Consider the following 26,055-nt stretch of genomic DNA (forward strand, 5'->3'; position numbering starts at 1 on the left):
AGCCTGGAAATTCACGTGCACCCATTTCAGAGCAGAAAGCTGACGAGAAGCACACCGTTAATTCCACAAACAACTTTCCACATCGAACATCTCAAAGTGCTGAGGACACCAGCAGCCAGACAGCTCCCTCTTCACCTGCGTGACACGAGGAAGCACAAATAACTGGGTGAGACCCCCCTGTGCCCGCTGCGGCGCTGAGCCCGGCTGCTTCAGCCCCGTGTCGCATCGCTGCCTGGAGTGCCCAATTCAAGCTGAAGCCTCCTGACAGAAACCAGCAGCCACCCATGGCTGGTGCAGAGAAGAAACTGCAGCGACAGGCTGCTGATTTTAGCCTGGCACGGGCCCCACTGCAGGTTCTTGTGCTGCTTGGATCATTTGTTGCTCCCTGCTCCTTCCTGGCACGGCCCCGTGGCACACGGCATGGCACCACCGCCGATCCCGTTAGATGTTCCTGGAGCAACCCTTCAGGAAAAGGCTTCCCTCTGGAGTCACTCTGTGCCTGAGGGCACTGCTCTCTGCTGCCATGCCTCTGACAAAAAATTGGGGCAGAAGAGGAAAAGGAGTGCTTGCTTGATGGGCATGCCAGGCTCCTCGTGCAGGGCAAAAAGGAGGATTGCTACCCTGGACTTTCGGAGAGCCAACTTCGACCTCTTCCAGGACCTACTTGGGGGTATCTCATGGGCACTTCTTCCATGCTCAGGATCGGTGCATCCCTAAGACTGTAGGAAATCGGGGAAGGGGGGCAGGAAACCTGCGTGGATGAACAAGGAGCTCATCGACAAGATCAAAAGGAAAAGGAAAGTCTATTAAATGTGGAAAAAGGGCCTGTCCTCTTGGGAGGAGTATAGGAATGTTGTCAGGACCCGCAGGGATGCGACAAGGAAGGCTAAAGCCCACCTAGAGATGAAGCTTGCAAAAGAGAGAAAGGATGATACAAAGATTTTTTTTTGAAGTATGTAAACAGTAAAAGGAAGACTTAGGGATAATGTGGGTCCCCTGCTGAATGAGGGGGGTGTCCGGTTAATGGGGGACGCTGAAAAGGTGGAGATACCGAATGCCTTGTTTCCTTTGGTCTTTGCTTCAAAGACTTCCTCCCAGGACTCCTGGATCCTGGAGTTCCCCTCAATCTGGATGCCTACCTGGGCAGTAGGGAACCTGCTTTGGCAGGGGGGTTGGTCCCGATGACTTCTTGAAGTCCCTTCCAATCCCTACAATTCTGTGATTCCGTAATTTCTACCCCCACATCAGGCACCTCAGAAGGCGCTCAGAATTCAAGCAGGGCAACGGGATCTTTTCTCATCATACTGCAATGCAACTTCAGCATCACAAGGGAAAAAAAATCATCATTTTTCCTCACCCCAAAAGAAGACTCGGAGACACTGAATAGATATTTGTACACTGCCCCCTCCCGAGAAACCTTCTGTCCCTGACAGCAGCGCTCCAAAAATTCAAGGGAAGAGGTGTTGTGTGCTGCTAGTGCTTCTCAATTGCAATGCCTGCAAGAAGAGGTTTCCTTTCTGTGTGAATGAATCAGCCCTGCTCCCCCAGGACAGCCGTGGGATGCAGCGAGGGGGCGGCAGACACGAGCTGCAGTGACAGACAGCAGCTTGCAGGGGAAGGGGAAGTTCAGAGGGCTCGGTGGGGTGGGCGGGACGGAGCCGAGCTTCGCCAGGGAGATGAAAAGATGACGTAGATGCAGCATCAGGGAAGCCACAAAATCTGGGTCAGAGCAGAGACCAAGAGAGCCACAGAAAGCGAGGGAGCTGCCGCTGGGTTTTGCTTGGGGTCTGGCGGCTGGCAGAGCCAGCAGGTGAGCTGCGGTGCCGAGCACCACGTGCCAAGGCCAGCCCGAGGGCAGCCACGAGGGATTTCCATCCTCACCTCCACCCCGAAAGGGGAAAACGCTGAACTCTACCTCCACTGCCTCCTGGCTACGCGCAGGCTGCAGCTGCCAAGCCACGACAACAAAAGCAGCAGCTGGTCCTGGTTAGGCAGGAATGGAAGCAAGAGACTTCGGCATTGATGGTGGAATGGGTCCAGAAGCAGAGCTGTGAAGGGCAGAAAGCCTACGGCCAGCTAACCCCCTTCCTGGCCTTGCTTCTCTGAGCACAGACGTTGCTGCGAGCTAAATGAGAGCGTGAAGGCGGCACACGGGTGCTTGACTGCAGGCCGGCACTGCAGGACAGAGGCACCCAAGGGAGCTTCTCCCGCCCCCCGAGAGGGTTAAGCTACCTCTGGTCTTGGAGAAAAGGAAAATAAGCAAAAGTGAGCCCCACTCTCTCAGTTCCTGTCCAACCCACGGGCGCAGGGTCAAGCCTGCACGCTTACAGGCTTCGCCACGTGCTTCAGAGATGAGAGGTTTGACTCATATCCCCCCACCATTTCCCTGGGGGGGGGGGTTCATCTTTGTTTTCTGAGGCTCATCCCATAGGGAATAGGGAGCCTCAGGGAATAGGTCCAGCCCAAGCCATCTCCACGGGCCATATGAAGGCGACACGGAGCTCCCACGCTGGGGAAGGAAGGTTTCTCGCTGCCGGCAAGAAACCCCGCCGCAGCCCCCAGAGGCTCAGCTCTCGGCATCGTTGTGCTGGTTCTAAACACGAAGGCGGCACGCTTAGAAACAAACCGGATCCAATCAGCAACGCTGAGCGGAGCTGAAGCACTCCGAGGACTCCGAAATAAACACCCCGAGGCTGGTGACTCACTGGTGGGCATGACAGTCCCCGCCAGCGCGGATGGATGGCCCGAGTCATTCTCAGCCCCGGGGAGCTGGCTATGAAGGGCTGGCCAAGGTGCTGCTGGAAACCGAAGGCAGAGAACTTGGGGGAAGGGGGGGGGGAGCAAGGACCCTCCCCAGCACCCACCCCCGCAGGGTAAACTGAGGCCGCTCTCCTGCTGGGTTCGTTCATTGGCTCCAGGTCACCCGATGAGAAGCGCGGCTCCGTGGCAACCAGCGCTGTCACCAAGAGCAACCAGCCAGCGCTGGGGGGGGGAACCAGGGCCCCCCCAGCTCAGCGGCTGCCCTAGGAGGGGGCTGCGCCTTCAGGGCGTTGAATCCCACCCCCCCCCAAGCCTCTGCAGGGAGGCCTCCGTCCTCCTCCTTCCTCCTCCTCCTTCCCCAGGCAGCCAGGGAAGTTTCCGTAGCATCGAGGTGTGCCCCTAGCTGCGGCAGGAGGCTGTTAGGAAAAAGAAAAAAAAGAAAAAAAAAAAAAGAAAAAGGAAAAAAAAAAAGGCTTTGCTAGCAGGACCTGCAAAGGCTGTGCAGCTGCTGAAACATCACCTGTGAGGGCTGCTTGGCCAAACCAAAGCCCCCAGCTTTTTCTTTTTATCGGTGAAGGGGGATGCGCAGCAGCCCCCCAAGAGGCAGGAGCCTCAGTTCAAAAGCAAAATGGAGAAGGGGCTTCCACCCCCCACTCCCCCCAGAAGGAGACTTGCTTCGGGAGAAGGTCCCAAAGCCTTAACCAGGAACAAGCAGAAGCTGTGACCGCCTCAGCCAAGGGAGCAGCCGCTCCAGAGCTTTCTCCACTGGCTGCGACGTGGGGCTTCAGCCTTCACCCCCCTTACAGCTCCCCCTAAAACAAAGCAAGATGCACACACCGAAATGCAGGAGGGCCAGCTGTATTTGGCTGCACAGCGCACAGGCTCCCTGTGCTTAGTCACCGCTTCAAGTCTTAATCTCCACCCCCACATTACATCAAAGAGGTGAAACTGTGATGCAGATGGAAGGTTTGGACTTCAGGTGGAAAGTGGGGGGGGGGGGGGGAAATAGCCTCATGTGAACCAGGAGGCAGGAAATGCAGGTGAGACAAAACCCTCGGGGTTATTCTGCAGGATACCAGCACGTCCCACCTAACTCCAAGGTGGGTTAGAAGATGCCAGCTGAGGGGACTTCAACCCCAGACCAGGAGAAAACTTGGCTGCTGAGCAAACGCCTGCAGCAGCTTAATGCACCGTGGGCCCTCCTGGTGGCAGGAGAACCCAGCTGCCGGAGGAGAATTGTCCCGTGGGGACCTGTGCCCGCACCTCTGCAGGTCCATGGTGGTCAAGGCTGTCCCATGGACCAGAGCCCTGGGAAGACCCCAGAGTCCACTTAAGCCCCTCTGGCACCTGAGTGCTGCAGCCCTTGGGACTGCGCCACCCTGGGCAGGGCGGACACCTACCCCACTGCACTCAGAAGCTGCTACTGAAATGCTTCCTTCCTATAGATGGAGTAGTTTTCACTGAAAAGGAGTATTTCAGCAAAAGACTGAACAAAACCCACCACTTAAATGAAAGCACAAGGCAGGCCAGCAGCAGCGAAGGCAATTGCCTGCCATGCAGCTGAGCTCCAGGCAGGAAGAGGGCTCCACCACGCAACTTCTGCCGCTACCAACAATTAGGGGAAAAAAAAAGCCAGTTTGACAGAAGGCCCGGCTGCTTTTCATCTCACAACCTCCACAGGAAGAACGGCACCAGGGGCTGAGACTGAAAGTTCATCGGATCATTTAAGGGGAGCAGCGCAGTGCCCTGGGCAGGCAGCACACGGAAGGAAGGCAGAGCCCTGGGAGCGGAAGAGAGGTTTTCTCTTCCCCGTGAGGGAAGGAAACAGAAGATGCTATTGAGCTGTGTTCTGAAACATGAATAAGCCCAGCCACCTACCCAGTGCCTCCCCGCACTCCACAGGGGACTCTGCGGTTTTTCATCTGGCACCTGCCACACGTTGAGATCCGGCTCCTCGTGGAACGAAAAACTCACGGTTGAACACTTTGCGCTTGTCTCAGGAAAGAAGAATTAAAGGCAGAACAATCTGCTTTTGGTAAATGGTAAATACCATTTGTAGCTTTGAGCTCCTTCAGGAGGGGAGAAGAGGGACCCAGCGTGTCCGGCCACACCAGGTGCAAGGCTTGGAAACACCCAGACCACATGAACCAGCACGGAGGGGAGAAAAATATCAGTTCATTAACAGATTCTCTTCGTTTGCCAGGAATACGAAGGTGGCAATGCCTACTGCCCCACCCAGTCAGCTGAGGGGGCTCACAGCCAAAGAAAAGCAGCAGGGAAGGATTCTCCTCCACCCCCAAACCTCCCCCAAACACAAAAACTGCTGACGGGGTGCAGGAGCAGCAGGAAGAGTTGTCACGCGCTTGATGGGTAACTCCAACGTCGAGCTGAGGGATGCATTCAGAGAATCCAGCTCGATTACCTGCAATATTCAGGCCCTTTCTTTTCACTCCCAAAGCAGCCTATCTGCTACACAAGATCAGATCTCCCCCCTAATTTTTGCTGTAAAAAGCTGATGACACAAAGATGGCAATCAATGGATTCATGCAGACATCCTGGGGAAGATAATTCAGTTCAGAGCTGAAGCCAGAGGCTGTAAAGATCCCCAGATCACTCCCAAAGCCTCCCCCTACCCTGTGCTTACTGCTCAACTTTTTTGCTTTAAGAAGGAAACGTGCACCAAAAAATGGTGGTGTTGGGGAGGGATCTCATGAAGACGCAACCAGGCAATCGAGACAAGTTTTCAGACCCTCAAGAGCCCTAGATGAAAATGCCAGACTCCATCCATCACCAAACCGGTACATTCCTGGCTGCTCTACAGCACTTTGGGGTGCAAAAATTTCTTAAGCACTTGAACTCAATGGGTAAAATTTGCTTACACCTCATTTACAGGTGTGGAAGAGGCGACGCAGAGAATTCCTGCTGCAGTTCTTAGCTGCCCGTATCCCTAGGGGGCATCATCCCATGACAGGTTGGACAGAGGAGAAAGGAACCTATTGCACAAACACCTTGGGAGAGTTTGCAAAGAAATGAATTCAACTGATACTGAAGAAAGTGGGGGGTTTAAACAGTCTCAGAGGCTTAAAAGTTGTCTTAGCCTAAAGTTGACAGCAATGGCAGCCACCTTCAATCTTTCTGCTCTCCCCTCTGTTAGTCTAAGGAAATACTGTTTATTTAATGAGTAAAAAAGAAACAAACAAACAAAAAAAGAAAACAACAGTGATGCTGTTCTTCTTTTCCTTTTCAGTTTATTTTGGGAGCTGCAGTGAAGCCATGTGAGAACCCTCTCACCCCTTTGTTTATAAAATCTGGGGGAGAAAAAAAAAAAGCTGATAGTTAAAAGAGTGAAAGGATCACAGAAGCCATCAGTATAAACATCTCTTGAGAAGGCAGGGATCAAATTCAATCCAAATGTACATTTACAGTGCTGGAAATGTTTGTGGGCTCGCTGAGGGTCCCTAGGCAGGATGGTGAGAAAAAGACAGGAAATCTGAGACGAGAATCCCCTGTCAGAGAGTTCCCTTCTCCATTTCACACCGGTCTTCCCTTCCCCATCACGAGCTATTCCTGTATTCATCCAAAGACCAGGGAACTGCTCCCATGACGTCAAAGCAGTTTCCCAGCAACAATTAATGAGGGCTGTCCACCACAGGGGTTTCCTGAAAAGCTAGCAAGGAATTATCCACCTACTTTCTACAGCATCAAGATGCAACAGGACAGCAGAGAACAGGAATTTCTGTTAACCCTGCCGGGGCACAGAAGCAGGACTCTGGCTCAGTTCCCACTGCCACACGTCACAAATCTTTTGGAGAGCCCCTGATGGAATTCCTGCCAAACACACGCTCGCGGTGAGCTATCAGCTGCAGCTGCAGGAGGTGGCACCCAGGCTCAGGAGAGATGTGTGACGTGAGAAAAAAACCCCTCACCCTCTTGCCTGCACACTTCTCACGTGCCTTGCCCGTGCCAATCAGAAGCAGAAGCCTAAACATTAGGAAGCTGGCTGAGAGCAAGGTATTCCCCCGTGCAGCTTGCCATCCTCGAGCTGACCTGGGCTGAAAAAGCAGATCCTGGAACTTTCCAACCAGACCTCAATCATTCCAGCTCCTCGCAAACCTCCTTGCAAGGAGGGTTTCTCTCACTCTCTGTTTTCAAGGCTGATGCTCCTGGTTATTAGCATGCAGGGAGAGGATCCTGAGGCATCTGAGACACTAAACAGCCAACAGGTATGGAGCAAATACAGACGCTGTGGCTGCTTTCCATGTTAGATCCAAATTGATATGATCATCAGTCAAGGGCGGGGAATGATGTTACAAGTCGACACCGTGTTTTGGCTGCCAGCTGTGAGAGTTGGACTTGACAGCGAAGCAGGAGCCTGAAGGGCAGGTGAGGTATTCACCTTCCCACTTACCTACAGCCCAAGCCTTCAGCAAAAGGAACTCAAGTGTTGCTGCTGCTTGCAGGTCCTCAAGCTACAGGTGATGCTTCCAATTATTAAAAAAAAAAGCATTTGCAAGAGACGAAGGGAAAAGAAACAGGTCCAATGCACCAAAATAAAGATCTTGCAGTACTGTAACTGGCTAACACACCACAACCAAGAAAACCAGTTCCTAGCACTAAATATCAGACAAAGGACATATTATTTCTAGTCTTTTGTTTTTTAAGCAAGACTGCATGATGAGCATGTGTGAGAAGGAGGGAAAGGGAATCCAAATTCCTGATTCCACTAAAGCCAAATCCAATTTATTGAGAGGTTTTCAAATAAAAGATGGGGTTAATATCTACACATGAATATAGATACAGCATATGTAGTCCCACAGAACACTAAATTGCATGAACTAAGCTAAAAATTTCATGTGGCACATAGCCAATTAACAAGTAGTCCACTTGTGTTATCAACTAGCCAGCTTCAAGCAAGTAAAGCCTTTAAAATATAACCTGGCAGAACAGCAGGGAGTATTTTGTCTGTGTAAAATGACCAGAAACTACCCAGGAGCAAGCTGCATAACCACCAAGCCGAGACTCAGGGAGTACCCATGAGACCGTCACGGGGAACTCCTTAATGACATGGAAGAGTACAGTGTGCTTATCAGGGATTCCCCCAGCTCCTGGAGGTGCCTTCTCAGCATCACAAAAAGAGGAAGGAGAAAGCTCAGCGTACGTTAGCAAGTCCTGAATGGCTCAGAGAGCCACATACTCATTTTAGTACGGCATCTTTTTAAATTAACCCCATCAAGCAGCAGAAATGCAGTCACTTACCAGAGATGAATGATGTCAGGTCCCCATCCCTGAAACGCTTGCATTTATACCTATGCTGTATTTTGCACGGTGGGGGTGAGGGGGGGAGGAAAAGAAAAGTCTCTGGTCAATCTTTCTCAAGCCCAAAATAATTGGAGACCTTAATTCCAAAAATAAACTCACCCTGGTGGTTCTGTACTCTCAGCAGGTCATCTATTTCCTAATCTCGACGGAGACTTCATTGCCACAACCCATTCGAGAGGAATTTTGCCAAGGTAATTTTGCTTCTTAGAAGACCCCGCCAGCTCTCACCCCTGAATGAAATGCTAGCAATCTTTGCTGCTGCTACAGCAAGCTAATTGCTCTGACAAGCAGCTCTGAAGCAAAGCAGAGCCCAGCTGTTCAGAGGGATGTCATAGAGAGCTCTGCCAATAGCCACATGCACACCCCCCTCCTGCTCTCATTCAAATACTTCAATGGAACTGCCTCCGCAAAGCCCTGAGAAGGCTTTAAAGACACAGCAGCCTTGTTCTGCCAGGCACCGGAGCAACACAAATGTACGTGCAGGAGCAGAGAAGGGATAGCACAGGAAGCCTAACCGTCTTCCAGCAGGATTCAAGTGCACCGAGGACACTTTGGGGATCCCCTGACACGTACCGAGGTAGGTTACAGGCGGCCTTGCTTCACTGCTACCGTTGGTGCCAGGAACATTTCCAAGGGGTCAGCTTTTTTAATGCTTCCATTTCAACGCAGTTATTCTCTCTTGCTCGTTTAGTCAGTATTTAATCGCTAATAAGACAGGAAATGGGAAATGCAAATGACCCGAGAGAGGTTGTAAACGACTTGCTTAAACTTTCCCCAGAAAGGGGTTTTCCATCCCAGACCCGAAGTCCGCGCAGACACGCAGGCTGCAGTCAGGTCCCCTCGCCACGGCTCACAGCTTGCTCGCAAGCACCCGGGGCAGCCCGGCGGGGACGGGGACAGTCCCTGCAACACCCTGACCCTCACCAGGCTGCCGAGTCACCTCTTGGGTTATGGAGACCTGACTACAGCTCTAAACACCGGTCTAGCAGCAGCTGTCAGCCTCAAGCTCTCCTCCTTCACATCAGTGGTGTCCTCAGGACTTGTCTCTACCGCTTTTTCCTAAGTTCATACAGTTTCTTCTAAATGATGCCCCGCCACAGGCAAAAAAACTCAAAACAGTCCAATGCTTTTTAAAAAAGAACAGTAACAGACAGCAGAAACCCAACACATTGCAGCTCCATGGTAAACTAAGTTTCTAGCCTGCACAGCACCTAAATTTCGGTGTACAGATGAGATTGTCTTCGCCGTTTCAAAGCCTCTTGAGCCAAGGCTGCCATGCCTGGGCACAGAGCAGACGCCTTCTTCGTGCTGAAGCTGTGATGCTGCCTGCGCAATGACAGAGAGGCAAGACAAAGAGGAGGTAATGAGACAACAGTCACTTGTGATGCTCTGTTTGCAAGAGAACAGCCACAATTACCCTGTCCCTGCACTGGGGAAACACAAAGGCTTCACGGATATTATGAGATCTCCCTATCAGGTGTGAAACAAAGAACTGAAATTGATGCCTTTTGCTCCTGGCCACTTCAAGATTTCTTTTCTCCCAGCTCTGATCTTTTAAAATGAAGGCATCCATCCAAGGAAACTGAACCATGATCTCCCAAGCTCTTTGGGAAATACCCACTGCTGTCTGAGCTGTGCAAGCTTGCAGGAGGGCCTTCAGCTGAGCTCATGGGCTCTGCTAGGAGTGCAACTCCTGCACAGCCAGCACCGAGAGGTAGCGCGTGGCCGTCTCTGCACCCGCTCCACGACTGCTCAGCAGAAGCCAGGCTGGATGTTCCCATCTCCCTGGCAGAAAGCCTGTGCTTGGAGGGACTCTGCAGCACCTGAACCCAGCAAAGCTGTAAGACTTGGAGATCAGATGAGCAACTTGACATCAGGGGATTTTCCCCACGTTTAACTTGTCTATTTTGGGGTTGTTTCTTCCTGTCTCCCAGCACTCAACCAGTCCCCTGCAGTTTCAGACCTGAAGTCCATAGCCCTAAAAAAGCTCCAGCAGCTACTCTGCAAATGAAGAAGCAACAGAGGAGCTCAGGTCTGCAAGCAGTGCTCCAGCATGCCTTGCTCAGGCCAAGGATCTTGGCTCCACAGAGAGAACCTTAAAATCTCCACTGAACCTCGTGAAAGCAAACCAAAAGCTCTATTTTTGCTAAGGCATGTCTCTGGTCTGATGCATACTGACTCAGGGTTGTTAAGGACAGGCAGATGCCCTCTGCTCTGGAAGTCTGCAGTCGCAAGATCAGCGCTGTAAAAGGAGGCAGCTTTAGATGCTGTTCTTCCCTATCAGGTCTCCCGATGCTGTTCTTCCCTCCTACCAGCTCTTCCTATTTTCCAAATACCCCAGCCTCCTGCTTCAACCCTGTTGTCAGCTCTTAACAGCGCTGTTAAAGCAGCATGAAAAGAAGCTCTATAATCTGAGTCTGAAAACCTGGTCTCTAGCACTTAGAGGCCTGGCAGATGGCTAAGCAAGAACAGATTCCAGAGCAAGAAAAAAGAAAAGCCTTCCAGCTCTAGGACACAAGCACCTGCCCCAGACAGCAGACACAGCCTCCTGGGGGCTCAGCCAGCCCTTCCAGAAATCACAGCCCGTTATTAATGTGGGTTGGCAGCATTTTGCCTTCAAGAAGCAAGCATGTGAGAGGATTTCCTAAGCTGTATCTTTTCTCCTCAGATGGGGAGACAGCATATCCTGGGTGGGAGGATGAGGAGAAGGAAGTGTGAGTCAGCCCCACCAGCAGCCTCGGCTGCCGCAGACTGGATAAAGCCCTACTGAGACTTTGCTGCCTTCTGCCTTCCGCACCTGAGAGTCGTTTGCTCAGGTACCGCGTGTGCATGCAGCGAAAGTAGGTCAGGGAAAGCGGGGCACAGAAAAGATGCCGCAGCTCTGGGTGTTGCCTGCGCTCGCAGCTTGCAGGGAAGCTGCTGATGCCGAACGCGGTAACGTCGCGGAGCAAACGGCAGCAACACGAGCGCAGAACAACGGCTCGACGCGTTACCTCCCTCTCTGGCAGACATGTACCAAGTGAGCCTACGCTCCACTTTTCCCAGGCCAGCTTCTGCTGAGAGAAGACTCGTCAATTAGGTAGCGGATATCATCTCATCACGAGGTAGGGAGGGGGGGGAAAAAAACACCTCCAGACTTGTGACACGGAACCGGTGGGATGGCATCGCTGCAAATCCACAGCGGCGGCCCTGGACAGGGCTCCCCCCTGTGACAGAGATGCTCCAGGCAGCATCGGGAACTGACAGCAGCTGCAAGGGGAGAAGAGCATCACCGATGGCCTGGGCTCATCGTGCACCCACCTGGAGCAGAACCTTCCCGGGGAGGGGGAGCAGCGCTGCGTGGCGGTGGGGGAGGCAGGCAGTGCTTGGGAGGCTGGAGGGCTGCATCACCGACTGCTTTTCGGGTCAGAACCCAGCTCGGTCGCTGCAGCAGGCTGCAAGAGGAGAGGTTTCCAGACCTGGGTGCCTAACACGAACCAAGTGCTGCCGGGTACACACCAAGCATCTGAGCTAGGGGACCAGCTCGAGCAGGCAGACAACACCAACAACTGCACGTGACAAGGAAAAAAATCTTCCATGAGTCCTCCAGGCCACGGGCTTGCCTTTTTCTTTTCTTTTTTTTTTTTTTTTAAATGCAGGAGCGTGCATGCAGCAAAAAAAGATTTCTTGGTGTTTGGAGCCAGGAAGTGGGAAGGATGAGAACTGCAGCGCACTGCTGATAGCAGTCACCTCCTCTAACACGCCCCAAGAAAACAGCTCCATGGGCAGCCAGAAGCAGAGCCACAGAAAAATTGAAAGTGGAGGCCAGCAGAATGCCTGCAGCTGGGACTGAAGGATGCTCTTAGCCTTTTTCAGGGGGCTCATGAACAGAAAGGAAAGAGAACAGCCAGAATTCCTAACTGAAGTCCGACAACCAGCACATATTTCTTATAGGGCCCAAGGTTTCTGCAGAAGAGACCACAATAAGGGAGCGAGTGGTAGAGTAGAAAAAAAATAAACAAGTCCCTGCAGAGCAGAGGAGAGGCCACCCTCCAAATTCCCCTCAAGTCAGAATCATGAGCAGTTGACACTTCTGAGAGGGGCGGGGAAACTCAGGCTTTTAAAAACTTCGAATGGCTTCTGTACCAGATGGGAAACAAATCCAAATTAGGGCCAAAGAATAAGGATCCAAGAGGCAAGGCCTCCCCTATCCTCAGCTCACCCCACTGCTGGAAATCCACTTCCCTCCAGGTGCCTGACTTCAAGGAGGGCATCCTCCTCCTCCTCCCCAGCTCCGTTTGGAAGAAAGTTCAGAAGCAGCAGGTATGGAAAGCAGCTAAACCCATGGGCTCTGACAGACAAAAAGTCAAAGGGGTATCAGAGATGGAGGAAGGGGGAGAAAAATGATAGCAGGAGAAAATACCACTGCTGAGAGACCCTCAAGGAAAGTCAGAGGAAGAGTTCAGTTTAGTGAGTAGCTGGAAAAATCCTTCTGAGATGGAACATCCTGCCCTCCAGCTCCTCTTAAAGCCGGTACTGCCATCTCTGCTGGAAAACGGTCCCTGTACCATGCATGGCAGAGAAAACAAAAGTCTTAAATTAAAAAACAAAAACCACGATTTTCCCTAAGAAAGAAAAATAATAAAAAAAAACACCCTACCACCAAGCAGCTTTAAGCCAGCCTCAGCCATGCCCAGTCTCTGATGCTGTTTTTTCCTCTGCCCTTGTGTGCCCAGAGGAGTTTTCTTCCCAGGCTGAAGCCGGTCTCCAGGCATTAAAAAGGAAAACTGTTATATGATTTTATTTTTTTATGTTTTTAAAAGAAGGACCTTCCATTCAAATCCGGCTCAGCTGAGGATGTGTTATCATGGCAACCATCCCCTCCCTGTCTACCCCAGCGAGGAGAGCATTAAGCACACAGCTCTGAACGATCCTGCGCTAGCACACGGACTGCAGCCAAGCCCAAATACCCCGCGCAGCCCCTCCAAGCCGAGGCCAGCGTGATTTGACATGAACCAGATCTGTCAATGGCCCAAAGACAGACACGTGGGCAATCATGAGCAGTGGAAAAGACGTAGCGCACTCCATTCAGCTCCAAACACTGATAAATAATTCAGGAAGAGAAATGCCGCAATACAGAGCAGAGCACGGTTTAAAAATAGACCATGTGCTGATGCCAGAGGAACGGAGGGAGAGAAAAGCAGAGAGGTGGCATGAACTAAAGCCTGCGTGGCAACAAGCCGGGGGCTGGCGGGCGCTGCAGCCCCCTAGCTCAATACGCTGATCCCAGCAGATGTTTATTTGCTCACCCTTTCAATTAGGAATCCCAAACTATTATTCACATGGCAACAGCAAGCAGGGCTACCCCTTCTGGATCGCAGCCCTGCAGCGATGCACGTACCCAAGAAAAAGAGAAAAAAGCCTTCACGCTGGAAAGCCCGCGGCGAGGACAGGGCTGAGGCGTGCCTGGCGGACACCAGCGATGCTCAGCTTTATGGGGTCCGGCGCTCTCTGCGGGGTGCAGGCAGATGCTGGAGGCTTTTCTCCAAGCAGCCAGTCTCCTAAATTCAGCCGCCTTGCGTTCAGATGCTTCCACTCATCCTACGTACCATCCATCACGAGCCAACTGTCCCGTGTTTGACGCACTTTTTTGTGACACACTGCGCAGCATCACCACCACCACCGCCACCCTTTTAGGGTGAAAGAGCTCAAGAAGCCCCTACCTTGCCCCCAAACTCCACCGTCCTTCCCGCACTGGTAACTGTGCAGTAAAACCTCCCTTTGCTCTGACTTAGCGCATTCACCTGTCCCAGCACATCTGCAATTTAGGTGCCACCTGCATTTTCCTTTTTTCACAACAGAAGCGATTTAAGTCATACCAGAAACATCATTATCAGATTAAAGAATTTCCCCTTCCAGCTGCAGACCCAAACACGTTTCCCATTTACTGTCAGCTATGAAGAAGCCTTGGTCACAGACAGGGTCCCTTTATCCCGCTTTGCCACAGGCGGCTCTCCAGAAAAGAGGGGCCACTCCAGGCTCTGCAGAACCTGTGAAATACTCTGACAGATGGCTGCTTTTTTCTCTCCTCAGAGTTTCAAAAAATAACACCAAAAAGACACCCATCTCTCCCTGCCTCCTCGCGAAGGCGAACATCATCGGTTTCCCAAGTATTTATAAAGCAGGAAGCTGCCATTAACAAGAAAAAGCAGATTTTTATAGGGAAAAAATAATATGCTATCATGTACAGCTAATTCAAAACCTAATAAATCTGTAGGCAGAAGCAGCTTACTGTAAATATTTCAGTTCTTCCCCCCCCCCGAATATCCAAAAAACTGAAAGCATAAAAAATGAGTGAAAAAAAAGTTAAAAGGCCACTGAGAGGAAGTTCAAAAGACAGATCCAGAAGACTACTTGTAAAAAAACCTCAGTCTTAAACAGGAAGTCATAAACAAACGGCCCCTTAGGTTCAAGCAAAGATCTCCCAAAATGTATTTTGCCCTGAATTTGAGCTGAAGTGAACAAAGCCATATTGCTCAGCCTTAATCAATGGAGCAAAGCAGAGTTCACCTGCTTCTCTGAAATGCAATATTCATGGAAATCCTGCCTAAAACTAAGCACGCTGCCTTCCCGGCCCCTTCACCTTACCACAAGTTCCACAATCGCATTTTGCTTGAGCCATAAAGCTGGAAAGGAGCTTTAAGGGGAGGGAAACAGCCACGAGCTCATCGCAGCTGAAGAATTATTGAATCATTAAGGCTGGAAATCAAGATCATCTTTAAGATCATCTGGTCCAACCCTAACCCTGCTGCTACCAACATCACCCACTAAACCACGTCCCCAAGCACCACCTCCGACTTTTCCGTGAACACCCCCAGGGACGGTGACACCACCGCCTCCCTGGGCGGCCTGTTCCAACTCCTGACTGCTCTTTCCGAGCAGAAACATCTCCTGATTTCTAACCTAAACCTCCCCTGGCACAACTCAAGGCCATTCCCTCACATCCTATTGATGTTTACCTGTGAGAAGAGGCTGAACCGCAGCTCCCCACACCTTCCTTTTGGGTAGCGGTAGAGAGCAACGAGGTCTCCCCTGAGCCTCCTCTTCTCCAGACTAAACAACCCCAGTGCCCTCACAGAATGGCTCGGGTTGGAAGGGGCCTCATGCACCACACGGTTCCACCCCCCCTGCTATGGACAGGGATGTCACCCACAGGTGACATCAGGTTGCCCAAGGCCTCATCTAACCTGGCCTTGAACACCTCCAGGGATGGGGCATCCGCCATTTCTTCCAGCACCTCACCACCTCTGAATGACGAATTTCCTCCTAACCCCTAATCTAAACTCCCCTCTTTTAACCCAAAACCCTTCCCCCTTATCCCATCAGGATCTACATGAGTAGAGTCCTTCTTAATCCTTTTTATAAGACCCCTAAGAGCTGGGATCTCCTTCAGCAGGCCACTGAAGCACCCCCACTCTTGACAAAACCACGCGCCGCCACTTCCAGCAGGCCCCAGCCAAGGACCCGCATTCACTGCTGGCATGTGGGGTCTGACATCAAACCAAACTCCCTGCCCCACCTCAGTCAGAGAGGAGGCTTTCATAACCCTATTTCCATCATTTTCCTGGGTTATTTTTAGCCACCGACACTGCTGTGGGGTTTCTTTCTGCAGCACACCACCACACAATTCCTCGAGGAGGAAGCAACAGACCGTGGCCTACCAAGGGCATGGGAGCTTAAATAGGTTTAAATTCTGGGAAATTTGTAACTCTGGCAGATGCCAGGCCTAGAGCAAAGGCTCCTCTTCTAAGCAGGAAACCAACCTGAGGGGACACAAGCACACAACTCGAGAGTGGAAGCTGCAAATCCCTTCTCATAGCCCTTCCCTGTGAGGATGACCACGGCTTCCTAAAGCAGGCAGATGGAGGAGATGCTTTTCTAGCAGAGCTTCTCCTCCCGAACCGCTCCCCAAAAATATATTTAGAATTTGGTAACTGTCCAGTCTACAGCTTTGTGCCTGTCGTTAAAGTGTGAATCTCACATGTAACTTTGAGGTTATATTTTAAATTAAGGATGTGTTTGATGGAGAAAAGAAAATAAAAGCAGGCAGTAATCATTCTTCAAAATGAGTTCAGAAGAAGCCTCATGTTATCCTATTTTTCTCCATAAGTAATGAAGCAAGTATTGTATCACATCAATAGCAGCAATGGGCATTTCCCAGGCAGCCACAAAACTCAAAAGCCATGTCCTCAAAAGCACATGAAACTGGAGCCAAGAAAAATAAGCTCAGTCAATTAAAAAAAAACAAACCACACACACACAAATGCACCAAAAAAAAACACAAACAAACAAACAAACAGCAAAACAGCAGAACAGCATTTTCACCTTCAGCAGGTACCCTGCTCGCTGTGCCCTGCAGTTCCAACAGGATGAATCGTAAAGATTCCCAGGTTGAAGCTCTCTGTCCACAACTAGCAGGGTTGTGAGATGTTGTTCTTTGCTGGGCCAAGCCGAAAGGCTTTGCAACACCTCCCAGCCACGAGCCATAAGGCTTGCCAAGATCAACTCGATCATAACTTGCTGTTATCAGAATGCTTTTGAGGGAGGGAGGGTACTTAAAGCTTACACAATTATGCCAACAGTATTTGCGTTCATATCTTATTTGTCCGACTCACGTTTGAACACACTGGATCCAGTGAAGGTACTCTGACAGAACAGTTAAAACCTCAAAAAAAAAGCCTTCTGATAGTTGACCAGCTAGAGGGAGCCTATTAATGCTCCCACTAGTGGCCAGACAGACTCATGAGATCAATCCCCAGCACAGAATCCCTCCGCAGAACACCGATCGTTAAGGAGCCAGGCTGACCAGTTCTGCTGCCGACCAAACAGTTCATTTGTTCTTACAATTATGTTGGCACAACCCCGAACACAGAGTCAGCGATAGGTCAGAGGTTTCATTTTCGGAGCAGCTCTAAGAAGAGCTCCTACCACAAGCAGCAGCTGTATCAGATGAAGCCCATTTGTACCAATATGAGCACAGCATCAGAGCAGAGTTGCTTTCACTCTACCAGCAGAGCAAAGCCAGACTGCTCGGGCTGCTAAAAGCCCGCACAAATATTGCGGCTGAAAGCTGAAATATCTGCCACTTTCCCAGATTCAGGGAGCTATGTGCTGGGGAGGCTACCTCCAAAAGGTGCCCAGTGCCCAGGGCTTCACGTACGCCCAGAGAGCCTGCTACTGTCAGCCCCGTGCCCCTGCTCAAAGGAGCCCAAACCATCTCAGTCCCGGGTCCAAACCTGACATGAGGGAACAACACAGCACAGAGCAGACGCTCAGCTTTTGGGCTTCTGTAACTTTAAAGGTGGAAAGAAGCTTTAAGGTTTGAACAACCTCACCCAGCTGCAGGCACAGGATCTAGACCACCCCTCTGCATTTTCCCCATGTTCTCGATCTTCATTCTGCTTCCTTCTTTTCCTTCCTAGTGAGAAGCCACGACAGGAGGAGTGGGCTCCGAAGCACCTGCTTGTCTTGGTTTGGCCGTGGGGAAAGAGACAGGGCAGAATCCTATTTTCTAATAGGCAGCATACCTGAAGCTTCCCCAAAGAGGTCAGTCTCTGCGATACAGGGAACACCTTCCATAATAAAGCAGCTCTTGTGTCTAAACTCAGCTCAGAAGAAATTAGTTTCTCAAAGAAAAGGATGTCAAAGCAATATAAGAATTTTATAACTTCATTAAAAAAAAATATAAGAGAGCTGGCATAAAGAGTAGGCTGCATCTGCCCACACTCAATAATCATCACAGAAATTCACTGGGAGGCAGCAGTGACTCAGTCTGCACTACACAAAGACAGCTTGTGCTCGCAATACATAATGAAACTGGGCTTTATAGACGACCATAAATCTGCATGCGCCCCATTGACAACACACATGCAAGGGAATCCCAGCACTGACAGACATGGGCTTGGAATTATCAGCCCTTCCTCTTGCTGCTGTCCTAATAGATGATCTCAAAGCTTTCCTCCACCTCCTCCCACACTAGGAGATGGATTTCATAGAATCACAAAATGGCTTGTGTTAGAAAGGACCTCAAAGATTATCTTATTCCAGCCCCCCTGCCATGGGCAGAGATGCCATCCTCTAGATCAGGTTGCCCAGGGCCTCATCTAAGCTGTCCTTAAACAGCTCCAGGGATGGGGCACCCACAACCTCTCTGGGCAACCTGTTCCAGAACCTCACCACCTCTGAGTGAAGAATTTCCTTGGTACCTCTGATCTAAATCTCCCCTCATTTAGTTCAAAACCATTCCCCCTTGTCCTGTCAATATCTGACTGAGCAAAGAGTTGCTCTCCATCGCTTTGATGAGCCTCCTTTAGGTACTGAAAGGTTGCAATGAGGTCCCCCAGAGCCTCTTCTGGAAGCTGAACTCCCCCAGCTCTCTCAGCCTTTCTTTACAGGAGAGGTTCTCCACCCCCAGATCATCTTTGTGGCCCTCCTCTGGACCCACTCTAATAGCCCCACATCCTTCTTGTGCTGGGGGCTCCAGACCTGGGTACAGCACTCCAAATGAGGCCTCCAAGAGCAGAGTAGAGGGGGACAATCAACTCCTTCCCCTGCTGGCCACCCCTCTCTTGATGCAGCCCAGGATGCAGTTGGCCTTCTGGGCTGCAAGCATGCACGGCCAGCTCATACGGAGCTTTTCATCCATCAGAACCCCCAAGTCCTTCTCTGCAGGGCTGCTCTTACTGAGTTCTTCACCCAGTCTATCCACGTGTCCAGGATTGCCCCTAGATTTCCCCTAGAGAAGTGTTGTGTTGCAGCCACTGCTCATTCCACCAGGAGGCCATGCGCAGCTGTACCCACACAGCCAACAAGCCCTGGTACTCTGCCTCCTGCTTCCTTTCTAAACAGCAGCCATAGTTCCCCTTTTTACAAAGGGACAATGATAATCCAGACAGTAAGAAGACAGACAAAAAGCTGAAGTGCCCAAGTCAAAACACACGGAGAGCCTTGCACGCTAGCAGCCCAGGTCTGACAGCAGCATGGCTCCACACCTGCTTTTCGGACAGGAGGGTCCGAGCTGCAAAATTCCTTGATATGATTCAGAAGGAAGACATGACATCGAGTCCGAGTCATCAGCACAACCTCTCGCCTAAAACCAAGCTGTTGGGCAGCTGGCACTAGGAATAGGCATGTACATTGTTCTGCTTGTGTGTTGAATTTCGATTTAATAAAACCAGTTGGGCAGCAGACTAGAGCTTCTATGAGGTTACCTCCCTCCTCTACTGCTTGGGGAGACTGCATATTGTCTACCTGGATACTCGCTGAAGTCCCCAGAGATCTGTTTTGCCACAGCTCTACTTGGGCTAAATTTAGCGGAATAATGGAAGTCGTCGGGAGGTACGCAATTGATTTAGGTATCTGCACTTTAATGCTGCCAGGCAGCTCGTCCCTGCATGACCCCAAAGTATCCGGAAAGAAAGGACATCCCAGTAAACATCAGGACACGCACTGGGCTATCAGTGGATCTAGGAGCTGATGATCCACATTACAGGACCGCCAGGAGCTTGAATTGGCCAAGTCTCTACAATGGTGCCAAAGCAGGCATGGAACACAACAGTGTTTGGATGTTGTAATAATCCATTGCTATGTTATGGAACAACGCTGAGCAGCAACATCTCTTTTGCCAGCACTTTTGCTTGTTAAACAAGTCAAAAAGTATTTTGAATGCCTTATGACTGCTGAACGTAAGAGTGGTAGTAAGTCTCTGCTGCTTGTTGTCCATAGTCACCGTGCTTGGTCCTCAGAGCTGGAGTACCTCAACAGAGATACAAAGCAAAACTTCTTTGCTACCAGAAGGTACAGAGTGGCATTAGTTACCTCTAATTCACAACCCACAGGTAAGCCAGAGAGCTAGCCTTTAGTTGTTGGAAAAAAAAAAAAAAAAAGCATTGCAAACACCCTTTCTACCTTATCTGAAGTACTAGAAAGGATCAGCTCAAATGAACATCTACACTGTTGTAAACCAGGCAAAACCAGCTGCTTGCTGGGGACAGAGACTATCCAAACACCAACTCTTTGTACTCCATTGCAGAGAGGAAGGGAACCTACAAATTACAGCAGCTCTAAACGTCCTCCTACAGCCCGACCTCCAGCAACAGTGCAGACACGGCTCTGCCAGCTGGAGGTGCTGCACCCACCCGTGAGGTCCATCGAAACCAGTGGCACCTAACACAGGGCACCCAGATATCCAGGGCTGTCAGCACCTCTGCAAGAAAGAAACTATGGTATGCTACCAAAAATACAGAGCGTCAAAATAAGCGTAGCGCTCTAAAAGAACCTATTTCACTCACATGAACTTCCAGAAATGTACACTTCCAAAAAACTGCAACGGGCACGTGGAAAAGCTACCAGCAAATGCAGCCGTTGGGTCATATCTGGCCCCAGGAAGAGGAAGCCGTGATAACAGCTCACTCAGGCACAGGTGGTGATCGAAGAGCAGGACTCTGGGCTCTTCTCAAGTACAGTCGCTTCAGTGCCGTGCTACGAGCTCCTGAACAGTACGGCTGCACCACTCACTCACCTCATCTCCCAGGGCAACTGCTGTTCCTAAGGAACTGGAATCCTCAGGCGAAAGAAACCAGGAGAAGGACAGCATGTTATTATTAGATTGGTATCGACATAAGCTGGAAACAGAATCCAAACCCCAAACTAACCATTCTACCTAATCGAAACTTCAGCCTCAGTTAGCAAGCCGCAAGCACAGCATCAGCTGAAGCACCCCTCTCACTCGCCATGGACCCAGGAGCATCAATCATCACTGCCACTTATTTCTCTGACCTCTCCAAGTCTTTAAGATATGCTACCCTTTAAGATACACTACCAAAACACATAATTAAAGAAAAAAAACGAAAACGAAAAAGATCCAGACCAAAGGTAAGAGTCATTTGGGTTACAGCACTTACTTCCTCCCAGGATTACACTTCCCTGCCAGGGCTATGTCAACAGCAAAGAGCCACAGATGCCTTCTGCCTTTTATTAGGTTTAGGGGCTGAAAAACAAGTTGTAAGTTCTGACCCTGCAGCTGCCTCTTCTCAAAAAAGAAAAAAATAAATCAAGTTCTTCAATTAGCATTGATATAGTTGAAGCTTACCATGAAGTGATACATAACGAGGTGAAATACACTGTGTATGTGCATATAGATACCAGCAAACATCTGCGCTGGGATTACCTTGATGCATTCTTCACACTTTTCACACAACTCTTTGCATGACAGATTCACACTTCTCAAACAACCCATTTAGGCATGAAAGCATTCTCTGTTCCCCCACCTGATTCTACACGGGAATTACGCCATGACAAGATGACTTGGAGTTAACATTTCTCCAGCACACTAACTCCTTTCTTTATCTGTCACCATCTACCACAGAAAGAAAGACAAGAAATAAAATTTAAAGTAGATAGATGGGAATGCTGGAACACAGCAGGTGAAATCCAAGCTCCACTTTAATCAGAGAAAGCTTTGGCTCATACATCGCCTTTACAAATAACTGGAGAGCAGGGTAGTGTAGCTGAAGACAACAGAAAAATGTTTAAGCACTGAACGGAAGGTAAGTCTGGAACCAATCCTTCAGGTTATTATTACTATTTCATTAAGCGGGTGATTTATACACCTTCCCCCTGAAAACAGAGCTTTAGAATAGAAACACTGACACAATCTTAAATTTAGCAACACAAATGGCATCACTACTATAAGGGGAACTTGATGCATCTGCACTCCGACAAGAGGATAGGATATCAGGGGCAGAACAAGAGGCGCTGCAGAATGCCTGGAGGAAGGGGTTTAGGGCTCTGGTGTGGGCACGCCGCCCTGCTCTGCTCCTCAGGCATCCCTCAACAAGTGAGCCTGCCCGTCCCCTGACCAACTCCTGGCAGTTCTCCTTCCCCTCTAATTCAGCTGACCCCTCTATTCTCTCCAGGCTTTATTCCAGGCTTGTTGCAGACAACCTGAGACGACTACAACTGGGACAGGCAGAAGCGATGAGTACTCCTTCAGCTGCTATGAGACCGAGCGATGCTGCTGCCCCTTCTCCTGGCACTGCCTCCTCCAAGCAGTGGCAGAATCCCAGGTCCTTATGCAAGCGTTTCCCAGCCACAGAGGAAGTGACTGCACGTCATTTTGTAAGTTCTCTGGGACTTCGCTCGCTTTCTGTATAAATCCACATTAGGAAGTGTTCGTTTACTCCCAGCCCTCAGCTTTTACTCAACTAAAACAAAGACATGCAAAGTCACGCGAGTTTAACTCAACAGGTGACAGAACACCTGACGTTAGCCACATCAGCGCAGTTTCGGACACGTGCAGTGCCCCCCTCCAAGCCTCGTTTGCTGGGTTTAGCCCCTCCTCGTCACACAAGCCCCAAAACCACACAAAACACCGCGCTGTTCAAACCAGCTGCATCACATTTCTAGTTCGGTGCGGCACAATGCAGTCAAAATACCCTGGGACTGCTCTTGGCCACAAGACGACCTCGAAAACTTAAGCCCAATGTAAACAACTGTAAAGCACTCACCTAGCAGTGAGTCTGCAGGAACCTGGAGCAACTGTTCGAGAAATGCAGTATTTGCACCAAGAATGGATTAACTTTAATTGTCAGCATAGCATATAGCCCTGCACGCCACAGAGCAGGCTGCTGAAAAAGCCCCTAGGTAATGCTGGGCCCAGAAAATCTGAGCTCACTTAATGCAAGCACCACGCCTGGGTAAGTCAGATTGTGGCTGAGACCCCAAGAGACCCCTCCAAATGAGGGCATGGACAGACTGGCTTCCTCTGCCACCTCATCAAGAGACGATCCGCAGGTATGTAATTCTACAGCTGCAGCTCACAGATGTGAGAGGACACAGGGTGCTGCAAGATGTATTACGTCCTGGCAAGCAGCACCTGCTTCTTCTAGCTCAACATCTAGTACCCTCGGGGACTGCAGATCTTGTCCCCAAACAGCAAGCCACGATGAAGATGCCTAGTGAGAAATCAAAGGAAATTAGTTCCTTTAATTCCACTCCACCGAACATCCTACCAACCTAGAGACCTGACGCTCACAGGTCAGGCAGACGAATCTCAATGCAGCACTCGACTGACTCCATCTCTGGATGGAGAGAAGCCCAGTTACAGCTACACCACAGAATACAGCTTCTCAGTTTTGGTCTGAGGAAGGTGTGAGCAATCAAGGCCATTAAGATCCACCAAAGAGGAAGATGGTGTCACAAACCAAAGTCTGATATTGTTAAATCACTCCAGGTTTCATCACGCTCGTGCTCGAACTGGCCCTCAGGAACCACTGGGGCAAAACTGCAAAGCCTGATGGCTAGGGGGTCAGTCGGCTCCAGATCCTACTCACCTCCAGGGCACCAGTCCCCAGTCAGTCCCCACTCCTGAGCAGGGGGAGAGATCAGAGAACGGACCATATCCAAGTGATGTTTCTCCTTCACAACTGGCATGAGTTGAGTTGGGAGTCTTAATCCAGCTCCTCAAAAGCCAGGTGGCTGTCTCCAGCAAAGCATCATCACTGCAAGCAACCTGTTGAGATCCATCCTCACTTGTGCAATCCCTGGAGTCTGAAGTAATGGTTTACTATCCAGTGAAGCTGCCATCAAACATCACACTGTGCCAGCTTGGTGGACAGAGAAAAAAATAATCAGTCTGATGTCTTTCCTCATCATCCAGACTGTCAAAAAATACCCTCATATTTGTAAATATACACATACACACACACTGGAATAAGCTTCCGAAGTTTCTGTGTACATAGAATCCATCCTTATATTCCAAAGAAACAGGAATGAACAGGGGGAAGTCTTGAGAAATAAATGTTTAATAGCGCACTGAAAATACAAAGAGCTGTGGATGGGAGAAGCCAGACCCTAAGAGAACATCTGCTGGGGAAAAAAATTCAGCAAGCCAACTGCAAGCTACTGAATTGTCATTCAGTAAGGCAGGAAGATTACTACAGGTATCCTTGGTACGATTTAATGGAGAATTTCTAGCTTGAATTCAAGGAGAAGGACACAGAGGTTATGCCAGTCAGCCTTAACAGCCTACGGGAATCAAACAGGACAGAAGAACGGAGCGTAAGGAATCGGAACTACCTGAAGCTACTACAGGGAACCAGACCCCCAGGTCTCAAAGGGAGATGGAGAACAGGTCGAAGCAAGAGATGAGGTGAGATCCTCAGCAAGTACCAGTGAGAGAAAACCAAACTGAGACCAGCCACACATGGAATTTCTTTGCATGCTGTCAGCGGGAAAAGGAACACCGAGACAGAGACTTGGAATCAGCAAGGGCACAGAGCATTTTGATCTGTACACGGGCAGGCATTTGCTTTTGACGAGCAGATGAGGTCCTGCAACACACTCCCATTGCTCCTCATGCAGATGGAAGAAAATAATTCTTGTACAGGGCAATGGCACGGGATATCTGTGGACTATGTCCTGCTCTCCTCTCAAGTATTTTCGTTGTAACACCAGCCAGTGTCCCCAGCACAGCTGGCAGGTAAGGGCAGCTCTGCTGCTGGTATTCCCCAGGTATTGAAGCAGCGGCCACAGAACTCTGCCAAAGGGTTTCCCTCCCTTTTGCTACCGTTAGGATATAATTCTTCAGCCTATCCTTTGTTTGGTGATAAACAGACACCAAAGCTTGGCAATGTTTCCAGCTCCCCAAGCACGTTATCTTCCTTTACCAACACTTCTTTTCAGTACTCTTCTCCCGCTTTTTAAACTTTGACTTTACTCCAAAACTGAAGACAGACAGGAATCTGCATCTACTCAGCAACACGTGCAGGATTAAGGCTAGCTTTGTGTTTCCAGCTCCCGTCACATCTGAATCCTCTTCAGCTGTGGTTCAGATTCTAATGGATCACTTTGAACAAACAGAGGCTGCAAAAGCAGCAGAAGCAATAATAAACTCAAGGTTTCTTTCTATTCACAATTCCAGCCGCATCCTTGAGCTCTAGGGAAAATAAAGCCTTATCCTGGACAGTTGGAGGCTCTGCACTTGAGCAGCTTCTGCCAGAGGCTGGCTCCGTGTTCCTGACACTGGAGCTCATTCCCTTACAAACCCTACTACTAAGGCACGTCTATTTAAGATATCAGCATAAATGATTAGAAATGTGTTTTTTTTTCCCCCCCAGACCTCTTTTGACAGCACTGAAGCCTCACAAAAGACAGAAAAGTATACAGAGAGCAGGCAGGGCAGAAGCAGTTGAGCTCAGGCCAGTTCAGACTCTCCGCAGCCTAACAGCTGGTCAGTAACAGAGCGATCCATAATAAAAGTGAAGCAGAAACCCATTAGGGCTCGCAGACCTCCCTCAATAAACCAGTCATCAACTGGCTAGAGCCTTGCCTATCGACAAGGTGTTGGCACAGGTTGGATTCTCTTCTGAAAGGCACGCACCCCTCCTGGGGCTTCTGAAAGAGACGTTATCAAGCCCCTTATAAAACCAGAGACCAGTGCAGCAGCGTAGACCCAGGCTCAGCTTCTTAAAACAAGAAGAGAGAGGCCGGAAAGAACAATAACTGGAAAAAGGTTGCCATCAGCTGAAGATATAACACAGAATGTGAGGAACTAAAGGATGGGAGGAAAGGGATGAAAAAGCCGCTCACAAAATGGGGGACAGAAGAGAGGTAGCAACCCCCCCCCCCCCCCCCCCATCACAACCATTTCCACAGCACACGAGGAGCTCGGGGGGGGGGGGGACCCCGCCGAGAGCCAGCTCCAAACAGCTGAAGGGCCCCCCCCGGGAACAACAGCAACTTACCTGGGAGCCTCGGTGCCAGAGCAGCGCCCGGCCCCAAGCACCGAGCTCCAGCGCTTCCCAGCCAAAAAGCACGGCGAGGATTGACGGAGAACAGGGGGCCACAGAACCCCCCCCCCGCCCCGAGCACCCCCGGAGCCCCCCCCCAGCTCCCCGTGGCCCGGCCCTGGCGGCGGTGGGGGGGGGGGGGGGGGGT

The 26,055-nt window shown here is 50.3% G+C and overlaps 1 protein-coding gene across 4 annotated transcripts in view; it reads right to left on the reverse strand.

Moving 5' to 3' along the window:
• R3HDM2 (R3H domain containing 2) overlaps window positions 1-26,055 on the reverse strand; it is a 52,280-nt gene that overhangs the window by 25,646 nt on the left and 579 nt on the right. The window contains exon 2 of one of the 4 annotated variants that reach the window (XM_068663529.1): window positions 23,451-23,723. The exons of 2 other annotated variants lie outside the window; for them this stretch is intronic. Coding sequence is in view for 1 of the 2 variants with exons in the window: in XM_068663528.1 (XP_068519629.1) it covers window positions 8,017-8,060 (44 nt within the window). In the remaining variant the exon portion in view is untranslated. Of the gene's footprint in view, window positions 1-8,016; window positions 8,072-23,450; window positions 23,724-26,055 lie in introns of those variants that run through there. One more of the 4 variants, XM_068663528.1, reaches the window with a different exon arrangement.

The sequence above is a fragment of the Anas acuta genome, chromosome 29 (assembly GCF_963932015.1).
Source record: "Anas acuta chromosome 29, bAnaAcu1.1, whole genome shotgun sequence".
Lineage (NCBI taxonomy): Eukaryota > Metazoa > Chordata > Aves > Anseriformes > Anatidae > Anas > Anas acuta.